Below are 15,188 nucleotides of genomic sequence, written 5' to 3'. Positions count from 1 at the left end.
ATTTATAATATAAAAAATATATATATACATACATAGTCACTCAATAATAATAATAATAATAATAATAATAATAATAATAATAATATTCTTCAATAAAATTATTAGAGATTATTCTACAAAAAATTTAAAGTTGAAACCATTTGATATTTTTGTATTTAATATAATCAAAAGATGTATATTTTAAAAAACATGTTTGTATTAAAAAAATGTTTTAATTTGGATTTCAAAACATCATTATTCACCTTACTTGTTTCTAACGAAAAAGAGTATATTAATATGCTAGTGTCGTTGCCACATGCACAAAGCTAAGTTAATAATAATAAAGGTCCACATATAGGGAAAATAAAATGGATGGGGGACTGTTATGTCTGATAGAGAAAAATATTGTAAATTGATCTGTGCATTAATTTTTGTGGAGACTAAAATGTCCGCTTTTAAAATCTTTGGGGACTAATCTGGATAATTACTCTACTGAAAAATAAACTGGAGACTGATTTGTCAGCTAGAATAAAACTTTGGGGGATTAATCTGTGAATTTTTTTTAAAGACTAAAATACTCGCTTTTAAAATTCTTGAGAACTGATTTGGATAATTACTCTTTGTTTAATGTTATTTCTTTGGTGGTAGAACTATGGTTCAAAAACTGGATCTGACCGGCGCAGCGGATCGGCCAACTGCAAACCGAATGCTAATATGGTTCGGTTTAATACCAGAACCGTCAGTTTAAAAATCGCTCGAGAACCGTTAAATCGGCCGAGAACCGACCGGTCGGATCAAACCAGGATCCGGCCAGTTCTCATAAAATGTTGTCGTTTGCCGTTTAGGTAAAATGAGAAAGCCAGGTTCTCCAGTTCTCTTCTCCCTCGAGCCATTCCCATTCCTCCCTCATTTCCTTGGTCTCTCATTCCCCAGAACACACCCCTGGTTTACAGCGCCGCTGCCGCCGCTGAGTCTGCTCTTTGTTTGCTCAGCCGCAGCTTCTTCCAATCCACTACCGTCGTGCTCGTCGCCGGCCTCCGTCTCTGTCGCGCGTCTGCCCCTCCGACTCCTTCGTTTACGGTAAACCTAATTTCCCCTAAGCTGCATCTCCTTCTTCTCGAGATCTCCACTTCTCATCCCTCACTCCCTCGAAGCCGCCGTCCCCACTGCAACTCGTCTCGCGTCGTTCCGACGTCGCGCAGCCGCTGTTCCGCCGCGTGGGCTCTGTTTCACCGCGCTCCATCCTCCTCTGCTTCAGTTCCGCCACGCCCCACCCTCCTCTGCTCCAGTTCTGCTGCGATCCACGCTCCCCAACTCCAGTTCTTCGGCGGTCCAGGCCACCCCTTCTCCAGTTCCGCGGCGGTCCAGGCCACTTCTCCAGCTCTGCTGCGTCCAGCCCTCCCTGCTCCCTTACCTCTGTGCTCTAGAAGGTATTGTTTACTGTAATTGTTGTTTTGATTGGTTTAGGATGGTTAATCTGTGATTTTTCTTCTTCAATTATTGTTGTTGTTAATGTGGTTTAAGATTGTTGATCATGTTTTTGATTCTGTTGTTCTGTTGTCTTCAATTATATTTGTTTCATTGTGATTTTTTGTTCTTGAACTTGTTAAGTTATAATTTGTTAAATTGTTGGGCGGCTGCTGTTTTAATTTGCTAAATTGTTAGGTTGTTGAATTTTCCACTCGAGTGTTGTTCATGATTATTTGCTAAATTGTTGTTTTGTATCTATTGTTGTCCTTGAGATTATTGGGTTGTTGTGTTCTTCTCAAATTGATAATTTGCTAAATTGTTGTTATTGTGATTTTTGAGATCGAGATGGTCATTGTTTCTTGTTATCGGGTTGCTGGTTTTTCTTTTCGGGTCTTGTTCTTGTTAATTTGTTGTTGTTATGATCCTTACTATTGGAATTGTCTTTGTTTCTTGTTATTGTGCTGATAATTTTTAGGAATGAATAATAGTATCAATCAAGAAGTATTTAGAGATTGTCCTCCTTTTTGCAAATTTGATGATTGCTGACAAACTTTGATGCCCATTTCATGTTTGGTTGTTTCTTTTGTTATTTGACTTTTGAGTTAGTATTTGGATGAAATTATAATATTGTGGTTGATGTAATACTTTTAATTTGGATGACATTTGAAGGTTTATACCAAACTATAATTATGTTTTAGTGTGTTTATTTATATTTTATTTATTATTTTAAATTGTTTTGCTGGTTGATCACGGTTGAACCGGTTGAATCAGTAAACCAGTAATAGAGTGGTTTAATGATCGGTCCGGTTTTCAGAACCTTGAGTAGAACATTTTGAGTTTGTCATTTATGTGCGTTTTAATTTTCTTTAGTTATAAATTATGATGTTTGAAGTTGTTTTTAAACTTTAATGATAAATTATGAACAATTTATTGTGTGAAAGTGTGAAATTTTGAATTTGTTAGCCTAGAAACATGGAATTTAAATATTTGAAATTATATATTGAATTTTTTTTATAATTTTATTGTATATTTAATTAAATCGGTTCGACTCTGGTTGGACCATTTAATGACCGATTTGGGTCTCGCAACCTTGGTCTATATATAGCGGGATATGTATGCCCATAATTCGATCCCGTCTCACTCCAAACAAAAAAAACACTCCGCCCAAAACCCGTAGTGGGTAAGTAATTACCTGCTTCAACTGGATATGGACAGAGCGAATATCTGCAAGTACAAATTGCATTATCACCTCTAAATGAAAAAGCTGATAGTATTGGTGATGGTGGTTAGTCTTTTTGTTTTATGAATTTAAAATTTTCATTTATTATAAATAAAATTGTTATTAAATTAATTTTTATTAATATTTGACGTGGTATGTGGTTATCTTTTTTTTTTTTCTATCACATCTAACAAAAATCGAATTAGGTGTTTACTAAACTTTATATTTTTTTCGCATTGACATGTTCTTTTACGAAAACATAAAAAATAGAAAGGAAAACTGAAAAAAAACAAAAGAGAGGACAGTGCAGAGGAAGCAAACTGGAAGTAGTGTGCGTGTGTGTGTCTGTGAAGACTGAAAGAAGCTTCTGATTGCTGTGGCTGCTACAACACAAGTAACCCAAGGAGGAATCCACATCCACATGTACGTCGTCGTTTTGGTCAAAACCACCATCTCTTGAATAAGAAGAAGAAGAAGAAGAAGAAGAAGGAATGGCAAGCAGCAGCAGAACTAACCCGCGAAAGGAAAGCGTCGTCGTCGATTGTGGTCGCCGCCGAACCACTTGCGGCTATTGCAGATCGCCCCGCCGCTCTAGCATCTCTCACGGTACCCCCTTCCCTTTCTCTCAATTTTCCCTTTTGTAATATATAGTGTTCATTTATTCAATTGCTTCACGATTTATCGTTTTTCTATTAAGAAAACTCTCTTCGATTTCTCGATGTTGATTCTGGATGATTATCGGTGTTTGAACTATTATGGGAATATTTTTAAAGAAGTTATGTAATAAAATTGAAATTCTTACAGTGTCTTAATTGTATTTGTGCTATAGAGAGAGCTAGCAGCTATGAGATTCACTTCTAATTTGGTTTGATTTTGCCATGTTTGTTTTGTTGGTGTGCGTAAGAAAGAATTATTAAGTTTCGGTTTACCACAGTTTGTTGTTTGGTGTAACAAACTAAGAACAATGTTCATTACTTCATTTGATGGTGTATTATTGAACTTTGGCATGAAAATTGGTAGATAACATCTAGTTTTTAGAGTCTTATAGGGGTGTAATTTCCAATTTGGAAAATTCATTTATGTAGTTAAAATTTTGTTGATAAATTTGATTGAAGAAGTTTTTCCCTTGTCTCTTTTTCTTTGGATTTCTATGGACTCCCGTTTATGATGCTATTAAGATAACAATTTTCTAACTAGTTTCTTTTTTGTATTATTCTTGTTGCAGGCTTGTGGGCGCATAGCCTTACTGTGGATGACTACCAAGGTACGTGCAACTTGTACATTGTTTGTCCTTGATATGTTTCTCAGTTCGTATATGCACCTACTCACTTTCCTTTTTTCTAAATAAATAAAATATTTAGTGCTTTTTATGCTTTAATAGTTTTTTTTCTTTTTGGTAGTATGCTTTTGTTTGTAAGTGGATAACAAGCTTGATATTTACATTGTGAGGTGGTTCTAGCTGTCTTTAGGTTTGGAACAATGTGTTCATTCTCGATTGAAGACAAAAGTGGTTCTGGTTTGTCCAATGTTTTACTCTTTTAAAGTGTTTATTTTTGAATAAAATGGGTTGTGTGATGCTATTATTTTTATATTGAAGTAGTGATCTTTGCATGATGATCTACCTCTTGCTTCCTTCTTTATTGTGTAAAAGGTTATAAATTACTTCTGACATTTGGAAATATTCTTGCCTTTTTCCATTAGTTTTATGGTAAAACAATGCTTGCATGCATAAATTTCTCATATGAACCCAGTTTCATTTTGATATCTTTTGCTAGGACTTCTTGATCGGGGTTGGAGAAGATCTGGATGTTTTCTTTATAAGCCAGAGATGGAAAGGACATGCTGCCCTTCTTATACAATTCGTTTGAAAGCAAGCGACTTTGTTCCTTCCAAGGAGCAGGTTCGTGTATCTAGAAGATTGCAAAGGTATGCTTGCATAATGTGATATTTCTTGAGGCAAACACATTGTAACAAACTAATCATTGAAATTAGAAATTCCCATTGTATATTTTTCTTGAGGCAAATACAATGTAACCTATTCTTTTAACAAACTGAAAACCTTTACTTATTTATTTATTAGTTTATAAGTCACTATTTTCTATGGTTGTTGGGATGTGAGATGGCTGAAAATTTGAATTGCATCAATATATTACCTTAATAAGTTATGGTCTGCTGCTTCTTTCCCTTTTTTAACACTTAAGTGGGGTCTTCATAGGGGTTGAATATATTGGATGTTAGTATTTTCTGGTATAAGTATTTCAGATCCTTAGATATCTGCAGTCTGGAAATATCGTGTTTCTTTTTCTCCCCTTAAACCTTCATCTGTATAGGTATTTAGATGGATCCTTGGATGCCAAAAGAGCTAATACATCTGAGGATGCAACTACTTCAAAGAAATCAGAAAGCTGTGTCCGTCACAAGGTCTCAACCCCCAAGTCAGAAGAATCTCTATCTGCCAGCAAGGAAGAGCAGAATGAGGTTGAAAACATTTTGCACCATTTATCAGATCAAATTAATAAAATAGTACAGATGTTGATTGAGAAAGGGGAATTTCCTTCTCATATTGTGTTACCAAAGCCTTTAGTCAGAAAGGTTTCACAAGGGAAGAAAAAATTACTAGCCAGTGGATCAGAAGATATGTTATATAGCAGCAATATAGCATTTCAAATTGCAGCCTCTATAAAAAGAACTCATTCAGGTGACAAGAATAGTAATAATTCCCAACCATCACAAAATGGTGAAAAGGAAAATGCATCATCTCCCAAAATTATTGCAGAAAAGTTAGTAGTGCCTTTAGATCCGATGATGAAAAGTTCTGGGTTGTCTGTCAGGGCTTGCAATGGGCATATCAATTTCTATGCTCCTACAGAGCAAGTTTGCCAGAGTGAGTGTGTTCAAAGTGCTGAAACTTCTAAAAAATCTGGAATGAAGCGTGATATTGGTGGAAATTGTCTGAGTAGTCCTCAACATTGTCAGGTGAAAAAGCGAAAGTTTGAGATCAGAATGAATAGATCCAGTTTTGATCCAGAAGAATTTGCTTTGTATAGGCGATATCAGCTCAAAGTACATAATGATAAACCAGACCATGTCACAGAGACCTCATATCGCAGGTTTCTGGTTGATACTCCATTATTATTTGTTTCTCCCACCGGTGATAGCACTGTTCCACCTTGTGGCTTTGGCTCTTTCCATCAACAATATTTAATAGATGGCAAATTAGTGGCAGTTGGTGTTATAGATGTCCTTCCCAAATGTTTGTCAAGCAAATATTTATTCTGGGATCCAGACTTTGCCTTCCTATCACTTGGCAAGTACTCAGCACTTCAAGAAATAGGTTGGGTGAAAGAAAACCAGGCTCATTGCCCTAGTCTTCAGTACTATTATCTTGGCTACTATATTCACTCTTGCAACAAGATGAGATACAAAGCTTCCTATCGTCCATCGGAGCTTTTATGCCCACTTCGTTATCAGTAAGTTAATTCGTTTTTGCATGTAAATGAAGCCACTTTGTCATGCTGCTGTTTATAAATTAAATTTTTTCAGCTTTTTACTTTGCCTCAATCTCTTTGCTTTTCTTTCTAGTCTTTTTTGATATTTCACTCTGATAACCAATTTGGTGCAATCTGCCAATGTCTATGCATTTTGGCTTGATGATGTGAAAGGACCAAGTTGCACCATCGTAGTCTTGCCATGTATAAATATGGGCGTTATCTGGCTTACCTATCGTAAACTTTGATCTCATTGTGCGTTAGTTTTATTTATCATGACTGACAGCATGCTAATCTCCAGGTGGGTCTCATTTGACATTGCAAGGCCCTTGCTTGACAAAAGGCCTTATGTTGTCTTATCAGATTCCTCCATTTTAAAAAATGGCGATTCTTCCCTCCATCAAGCTACCGAAGATTCAACAGAAAGGCACCTTGATGACATTGACCAAGAAGATGCAAATGATGTCCGAATGGATGAGGATGAACAAACCGTAGACTCTGAAGAAAGCTCTGACGATGAACCTGAACTTGAAGCCACTGCATATGGCAACGTGGAAAATTGTGATGTCAGCAGAGTTTTGGTTGGGGTAGAGGGAACTTGTTTGAGATACAGGGTATGCTTGTTAATTCTTTGGCACATACATATTTTTAGCTATGACAAATTGAAGAGAATGCCAAAAAAAATAAATAAATAAAGCTTCAATGAGTCTAGGTTTGTGATAAGTGTTTCAAAATTCATATAACATAACCAGAATTCAATAAATGGTTGAAAATCTCACCCTAGTCCTTAGGTCCCCTTGAATAAATATGGGTTCATGATGAATCACCCTTCATGAAATGAGATTGCTCAAGTTAGAGCAATGTAGAAAGGGAGCAAAAAAACTGATATTTGTAGGGTAAACTACTCATATTTTTTTTTTGTTAAGATAAGATACTTGTGTTTTAACAACAGAAACTACTGCATGATTTGTGTTTTATACTATCTGACTTGCTCTTGATGTTCTTTCTTGTGCATACCGAACCTTTCATATCTGAAGGATCTGCGAAATGCCTTTGGTCCTGAGGGGAGGCAGTATTTGGAGACCCAGCTGCAGAAATACAAGAACGTTGTGGGTCCAGAGTTATCTGAGAGAATGGTCTATTCTATTGGATAATATGAATCTTAGCTCATGAGTTTTGACAAGACGATAGTGCCAATATCCCAAGGAAAAGAAAGAAATATCCTCTCCAAATAAGTTCCATGTGTTTTGGGTGCTCGTATAGTGTCGTGTTTTCGACAAGACGATGGTACCAATAAGAATACTATTTAAGGTTATAGTTTAAGTTCGTGAGTGAACCATAATTCAAAATCTTGATTCTCGTATTGGTTGTGACCATATTTATGTGGTGCTCAACTGCTCTGGGAGCAAACAACAGGTGTAGTTGAATTTAGGCCCTTGTTTTGTCTCTAGGAGTGGTATTGGTAACAAAAAATCAACTGTTGGAACCCTGATTTGGGGCTAATAGATTGTTTTTGTTGAATATTTGTTGTTGCCCATTCAAATTTCTCATGCATTTTGCACATATGAAATTGAATGGAATATTTCTTTGGCAGCATTAATTGCCAAATGTGGAATGCAATGCAATGCATAGTGCTTTCAGTTTATAAGACTAATGCGCTACTTTGACACTAATGAGTTTCAAATTTCATATCAAATTTATGCTTGAGGAACAGGTATGTTATAAGATTTACCTATGGTCATTAATTATGATGATTAATTAATTCAATTCGACTACTGGAGCCTATAGTATTCACGAATATTTGACAGATTCTTTGCTAAAAGCCTAAAAGGAATAATAATCTATTCTTTCTTTCTTGCACATAAAGAAATAAGAATCCATATTTGGTCTACATCCTACCTATCCACCATCGAGCAATTTGAACTCAAATGAAGAAAATTAATAGCTGCACAATGAATGGAGAAAGTAACTTTCCAACCAATTGCAACCTACCTATTTGTTCATATCCTGGCCCAACATTAAGGCCCAGGTCTAAATGAGCCAAAAAAGCCCAATCCAAAGATTAGCCTTCGCTACCCACCGACCTCCTCAGAAGAGGTCGGATTCAACACAAACTCCACTTTAAGGAAGTTAGGATCGAATGTTAGCTGGCAGATAATTCTTATTCAAATAAGGAACTGCACCTAAAATCTCTCAACCCACTTCCAGGAGCCATATCTCAACTTCCCTTATATAAAGGGACGGTTATCCACCTTAAAAGGTGGAACTACTCCAACGGTGGTTATTTGTTCACCACTATAAATACACTGACACCCCTCAGGTATCTTTAAGTTCCAATACACTTAAAACTGTTTAACCCTTTGCTGACTTAGGCATCGGAGTGTCTTTGCAGGTACCACTCCCCATTCCTTCCTACCCACAAGTCGGACAGCGTCTCCTAGACGCAATCCAAGTCGGAGATCACCTCCTTCAGACGTTTGGGCTAACCACACTAGTCCAGCCCATTAATCTTTGGTTACCTACCGTAACATTAGCGCCGTTGTCGGGAACCCGAGAGATCAACTAGTAATGACAGACGATTTCAACGAGGATGGAAACACAGCGTCTGATTCTGAGTAAGAGAATCAGGACGCTGGTAATAATGACAGAGCGATAGTCACTCACCAAGGGGTGACCAACCAGCATAAAGAAGGAACCTCAGGGGTGAATAACCCAAAGGGAAACTCCTCTGAGGGACATGAATCAGGAAAAGAAGGACAACCCCATACAACTGACTTCATGAGATTGTTCCATGGCCACCATGGGTGCCTAGAGTAGCTGGAGCAAGAGCTGGAACGACAGCGAGAGGTAGAGAGAAACTTGAGGAACGAGATTGAGTGACAAAAAGAGCTTGAGCAAAAGCTCCTGAAAATAGAGTCCGCTCTCAAAGGTCGAAGCTCTCGCAGTGACCGAGAAGACTCTCCATTGGGAGGAGAAGATCCGTTCAGTGAGGACATAATGAGGAGAAAAGTTCCAAGGAACTTCAAAAGCCCTGATATGGACCTCTATGACGAAACTACTGATCCAAGGCATCATTAAAGCAATTTTAAAAGTCGGATGTACCTGGCCGACACTTCTAATGCTACTCGCTGCAAGGCTTTCCCGACAACCCTGAGTAAAGCAGCGATGAAGTGGTTCGATAGTCTCCCCTCAAGGTCCGTCACTAGTTTTGACGACCCCTTAATGAAGTTCCTCATGCGATCCTCAATCCAAAAAGACAAAGTAAAGCATGCACCGAGTCTTCTAGGGGTAAAACAGGAGATCGGAGAACATTTGAGGGACTACATAGAAAGGTTCAATAAAGCGTGTTTGGAGATACAAGACCTGCCCACGGAGGCAGTGATCATGGGACTAGTAAATGGACTCCGAGAAGGTCCCTTCTCCCAGTCCATCTCGAAAAGGCACATGACCTCCGATAAACCACTATTTCATGGTTTATCTTGTGCTAATTTGAGTGGTTTTTATCAACTCTTTACTCACTTATTCATATGATTTGCATGATTTTACAATTTCATCCCAATTTTATTCTATGGTTGAAAACTTTCTTCCTAGACATTTAAATTATATATTTTTAATTCCTCCTTTGTACCATTCGATGTCGTGATCTGTGCGTTAAGTGTTTTCAGGCTTTATGGGGCAGGAATGGCTTAGAGGATGGAAAGGAAGCTTGCAAAAATAGAAGGAACGCAAGGAAACAAAGAAGCTGACCAGCGAGGAGTGGCGCACGTGCGCACATCAGCGCATCCACACATCGATGCGCCGCGCACCTGGCGCGCACGCGTGACATGCGCGACCTGCAGAAATCTTCGAAATCACTGGGGGTGATTTCGGGCCAATTTTGGACCCAGTTTTTGGCCCAGAAACACAGACTAGAGCCAGGGATCAGCGGAGACTCAAAAGACATTCTCATTTTGCATAGTTTTAGTTTAGTTTTGAATCTAGAGAGAATACTACTCCTTCCTCTAGGTTTTTTTTTTCACATTCATAGTTTTAGAGTTTTAGTGCTTTGCTTTGGATATTGAGAAGATTCATTACTTCCGTTGAAGCTTCATCATTCTAGTTTGTTTCTTTATTCCTTTACTCTTTAATTGCCCATTGACTCTGTTTAGATAAGTATGTTCATGATTTTGGAATTTATTAATGCAAAGAACCATTTTTACTTTTAATTGATTTTTAGTTATTAATTATCATGTCCTCCTTTTATTCCTTTCTTAATTCTGTGAAAGTTATATTCATGATAATGGAGTAGTTCCCTAACTTGATTGGGAGCTGATTAAAAGAAAAACCTTGAGTTGGAATGCTCAAGTGTCAATATTAATTGGAAGTTGTTAGCTAATTCTCCTGTCTTCGACTCTAATCCTTTCTTAGGAAAGGATTAGGACGCAAGCGATAGGATTAGTTTGAGAGCTACTTGACTTTCCCTTATTATACAAGGGATAACTAAGTAGGATAACAACCTTTTTATTATTACACTTGGGAAAATTCAACAGGGATAGAACTTCCATGTAATCTTCTCCCGATCAAGGCTTTTATCTGAATTTACTATTATTTATTTCTCTGTTTCTCAAATTCAAAAATTTCTTGGAAAACCTCTGATTAATAAAATAGCACTCTTTCTGCAACTCGTTGGGAGACGACCTGGGATTCATACTCCCATTATTTTATTTCTAAATTTTGTGACAACCCCTTCTAAATTGATAAGCGGATTTTAGTCGGTTGAGAACTGTACTTGCAACGCTGTTTTCTCTATAAATTCTTAATCGACCAATTTCCGCCAGGTCAATTTTTGGCGTCGTTACCGGGGAGTTGCAATAGTGCGCTAATTTATTGGTTGGAATTTATTTATTTGTATTTTATTTTATTTTGCTACTATGAGCTGTATGTTTCTTTCATTGAATGACGCGTTCATTACCTGATCTGAGCTTACCCGAATTTGACCCTGAAATTAAAAGAACTATTTCACGTATAAGGCAAGCTTGGCGTCGGTTAGTCCTATCCGAGGACGAATCTGTAATGTCATTTAAGGAAGAAATAGGCACCCTTTCTACTGATTTGGTTGATTTACACGCAGAGAACATGGCAGCTCCTATGTGGATTACTCTCCAGGAAGTAGGAGATCCAGACTTTACACTACCACCTTTCCAAGCGCGTCATCCAAATCTGGGTGCAGATATTGAATTGAAGACTGCAGTAATCAATCTACTGTCGAAGTTTCATGGCTTGCCCGCTCAAGAGCCTTTCAAGCACCTCAGGGATTTTCAGGCAGCCTGTTTTACTGTCAGGCGTAATGGTGCAACTAAGACTTCTATTCTGCTAGCAGCCTTTCCGTTTTCTCTTGAGGGAAAGGCGAGAGAGTGGTACTACACTCAACCTGAAGCAGTTGTTACTAACTGGGACACGCTCAGGAGAGTTCTTGGAAAAATACTTTCCAGCTGAAGTTACTGATAAATTGAGGAAAGAAATTTTAATGATTATTCAAGGAGAATCTGAGACTCTTTACAAGTATTGGGAGCATTTCAATAATCTCCTAGACGCATGCCCCCACCACATGATTGACAAGTTGGTATTGATGAGCTACTTCACACAAGGCATGAAACCTCAGGACAAGACTACATTAGATGGTGCGAGCAATGGTTCTCTGAAAAAGTACAAGACCACGGATGAAGCATGGCAACTGATTGCCGACCTGGCTGAGTCTGCTCAGAATCACAAGAACAACAGGAACAACCACCCCAAGGCTGTGGCAGAGGTTTTCTCTAGCAGTGAGAATAATGCTCTCACGCAATCAATATATGAGATGACCAACCTACTGAAGCAGATACATCTGGGCCAACAACAATCTCAGCCCCCCTCACCACAACATAGTTAACAACTGGTTCCTCAGAGAGTATGTAGAATATGCGCTGATTATAGTCATTACACTGATGAGTGTCCACAGCTCCAACATGAGAACAGCACCATGGCAGCTACTCACAATTTATATGACCACCCGAATCAAGGGTACTACCAACAAGGCGGCAACTATAACCAAGGTGGGAACTTTAACCAAGGTTGGAGGGACAACTATAACAAAGGAGGCAGAGACGGCCAAGGAACTCAGAGGTGGAATAATAATAACAACCATCAGAACCGATATCAGCAGAATCCTACCTATCAATAGTAGAACCAGAACTAGGCTTACAGAGCACCTCATCTAAGGCAGTCCCAAGCGTCTCAGCAGAACCCTCAGATCACTTACCCCTCTCCCTCTTCTAATGATGAGTTTCTACACTCTATTGATCAGAGACAAAAGACCATGGAGAACAACCTTACTTCTACCTTAAACGGTCTAAACTCCACCTTGCAAGCTCTTGTCTCATAGATTGGATCACTGAATAACTCCAACAACCAGCCTTCAAGCTCTAGTAGAATTCCTTCTCAACCCTTACCCAACCCCAAGGGTGGCATCAATGCCATCACCTTGAGGTCCGGAACCACACTGCAAGAGAGAAATCCTGAGGAGCCAAGCCCACTAGAACACACCCCAGTTGAGGACATGCTTGAAGTGGAGGATGTTGAAAAGGAAGATGAAGTACAAGACATGGTTGAAGAAGAAGTAACTCAACCAGAGAATGGTGCACCAGAAGGAGCTAAAGCTACCAAAGACGCCACCTCCATACCATTTCCACACCTTGCAAGAAAGCCCAGAAAGCAGATGGAACTTGACCAAAAAATGGTAGAAATCTTCAAAAAGGTCGAGGTAACTGTTCCCCTTTTTGATGTTATTCAGCAAGTACCTAAATATGCGAAGTTTCTAAAGGATTTGTGCATACATAAGGATAGGATTAATGAATTAGAAACTATTCCTTTAGGTAGTTCTATATCTGCATGGATGGGGGATATACCTGAAAAATGTAGTGACCCAGGTCCATGCATGGTTAACTGTACCATTGGGGATGTAATATTTTCTGACTGCATGTGTGATCTAGGAGCGTGCGTGAGTATTATGCCCTTGTCTATATATAATGCCTTGAGGCTCCCTCCCTTAAAAAAGCCGGCAGCTCGTTTTGTGTTAGCAGATAAAAGCAGTATTACCGTGGTTGGAATTGCTGAGGACGTGCTGGTGAGCATTAAGGGACTCACATTTCTCATTGACTTCTATATCTTGGAGATGCCCCAAATGACTCAGGAAAGCCGTCATCCATCTTACTCGGAAGACCATTCTTGAAGACCTCAAAGTTCAAACTGGATGAATTCTTAGGAACCTATTATTTTGAAATAGACGGCCGAGCAGTGAGCTTCAATCTGAATGAGGCTATGAAGCATCCGCCGTAAGACCATTCCTTCTTCCAGTGCGGCATCATTGATGAGACCGTAGCTTCAGTTCACCAAGAGAAAGTAGAAGAGATGCACATGGAGCAAGGTCCAAGTGTGGGGAACCCCTCTGGACACAATGAGGACATTATGCCATCATCACTGGCTCCAAACGATCTAGTGCCCGATCAGGAGCAGAAATTGGAGTTAAAACCCCTTCCACCCCACCTCAAGTATGCTTACCTTGAGGATAATCAGAAGCTCGCAGTTATCATTGTAAGGAAACTCACAGCCCAACAGGAGGAGCAGTTGCTTAGTGTGCTGCGAAGACACACGAAAGTAATTGGGTGGAGCTTGGCGGATATAGTAGGCATCAACCCTTAAGTTTGTGAGCATAGAATATTTTTAGAAGAGGGAGCAAGGCCTGTCCGTCAACCCTAAAGAAGACTGAATCCTGCCATCTTGGAGGTTGTCAAGAAGAAAGTGACCAGACTACTGGAAGCAGATATCATCTATCCCATCTCAGATAGCGAATAGTTCAGCCCAGTGCAAGTGGTGCCCAAGAAGTCTGGAGTCACAACAGTAAAGAATGCGCAAGGAGAGCTCATAGCAACTAGAGTGCAGAATTCCTGGAGGGTGTGCATTGACTACAGGTTCCTCAACCAGGCTACTCGTAAGGATCACTATCCCCTGCCATTCATTGATCAAATGCTGGATCGCCTGTCAGGTAAATCACATTACTGCTTTTTAGATGGTTACACAGGCTATTTTCAGATTCATATAGCTCCTGAGGATCAGGAAAAGACTACTTTTACATGTCCTTTTGGAACTTATGCTTACAAGAGAATGCCTTTTGGCTTATGCAATGCACCAGCTACTTTCCAAAGGTGCATAATGAGTCTTTTCTTTGATCTTATTGAGAATTGTATGGAAGTTTTCATGGATGATTTTAGCGTATACGGTGATTCCTTTAGCCTTTGCTTGGATAGTTTATCTAGAGTATTAGACAGTGCGTTAGATCAAACCTTGTTTTGAATTTTGAAAAGTGTCATTTTATGGTCAAACAAGGTATTGTTCTAGGACATGTTGTCTCTAATACTGGTATTTCTGTAGATCCAGCAAAGGTAAATGTCATTTCTAGTCTGCCTTACCCCTCCTTCGTGAGGGAAGTCCGTTCGTTCCTTGGCCATGCAGGTTTTTATCAGAGATTTATCAAGGACTTCAGTAAGGTAGCTTACCTCTATCTAGACTGCTACAGAAGGATGTTGAATTTGAGCTGAGCGAGGACTGTATGGAAGCGGTTTGATAAGCTGAAGATTGCCTTGACTCAAGCTCCAATAGTGAGAGGACCAGACTGGAGCCAGCCCTTTGCGATTATGTGTGACGCCTCCAACCATGCTGTAGGAGCGGCGCTGGCCCAGCGCGCAGGTAAGGATCCTATTGTAATTGCATATGCTTCCAAGACCTTAGATGCTGCTCAGTCTAATTACACTACCACTGAAAAAGAGCTTTTAGCTATTGTTTTTGCTTTGGATAAATTCCGAGCCTATTTACTTGGTACCAAAGTGGTAGTGTACTCAAACCATGCAGCTCTCAAATATTTGTTAGCTAAAAAAGAGTCAAAACCAAGGCTGATACATTGGATATTGCTACTGCAAGAATTTGATTTAGAAATTAAAGATAGGAGTGGTTCTCAGAAT

At 39.1% G+C, this 15,188-nt stretch overlaps 1 protein-coding gene across 2 annotated transcripts; it reads left to right on the top strand.

The window, feature by feature from the left end:
- The first annotated feature begins 751 nt into the window (after positions 1–751).
- LOC112715411 (arginyl-tRNA--protein transferase 2) lies at positions 752–7,829 on the top strand. Of its 2 annotated transcripts, none has more exons than XM_025767179.3 (7): positions 752–1,409; positions 2,939–3,274; positions 3,894–3,932; positions 4,444–4,594; positions 4,999–6,138; positions 6,458–6,770; positions 7,194–7,829. In XM_025767179.3, the coding sequence occupies exons 2-7, from the start codon at positions 3,160–3,162 to the stop codon at positions 7,308–7,310; spliced, it is 1,875 nt and encodes a 624-aa protein (XP_025622964.1). In that variant the 5' UTR covers positions 752–1,409; positions 2,939–3,159; the 3' UTR covers positions 7,311–7,829. The 2 variants fall into 2 exon arrangements, with proteins under 2 accessions (XP_025622964.1, XP_029145470.1); XM_029289637.2 differs by lacking the exon at positions 752–1,409 and adding an exon at positions 2,578–2,734.
- Positions 7,830–15,188: the final 7,359 nt, after the last annotated feature.

This window comes from Arachis hypogaea, chromosome 10, assembly GCF_003086295.3.
Source record: "Arachis hypogaea cultivar Tifrunner chromosome 10, arahy.Tifrunner.gnm2.J5K5, whole genome shotgun sequence".
NCBI classification, from domain to species: domain Eukaryota; kingdom Viridiplantae; phylum Streptophyta; class Magnoliopsida; order Fabales; family Fabaceae; genus Arachis; species Arachis hypogaea.
The sequence above is the reverse complement of the archived record's forward strand: the minus strand, read 5'-3'. Positions and strand labels throughout refer to the sequence as shown.

Coding starts and splice junctions, on each gene's coding strand:
- LOC112715411 (XM_025767179.3), top strand. CDS start 3,160: ATGGCAAGCAGCAGCAGAACTAACCCGCGAAAGGAAAGCGTCGTCGTC. Junction 3,933..4,443: donor TACTGTGGATGACTACCAAG/GTACGTGCAACT, acceptor ATCTTTTGCTAG/GACTTCTTGATCGGGGTTGG. Junction 6,139..6,457: donor TTATGCCCACTTCGTTATCA/GTAAGTTAATTC, acceptor GCTAATCTCCAG/GTGGGTCTCATTTGACATTG.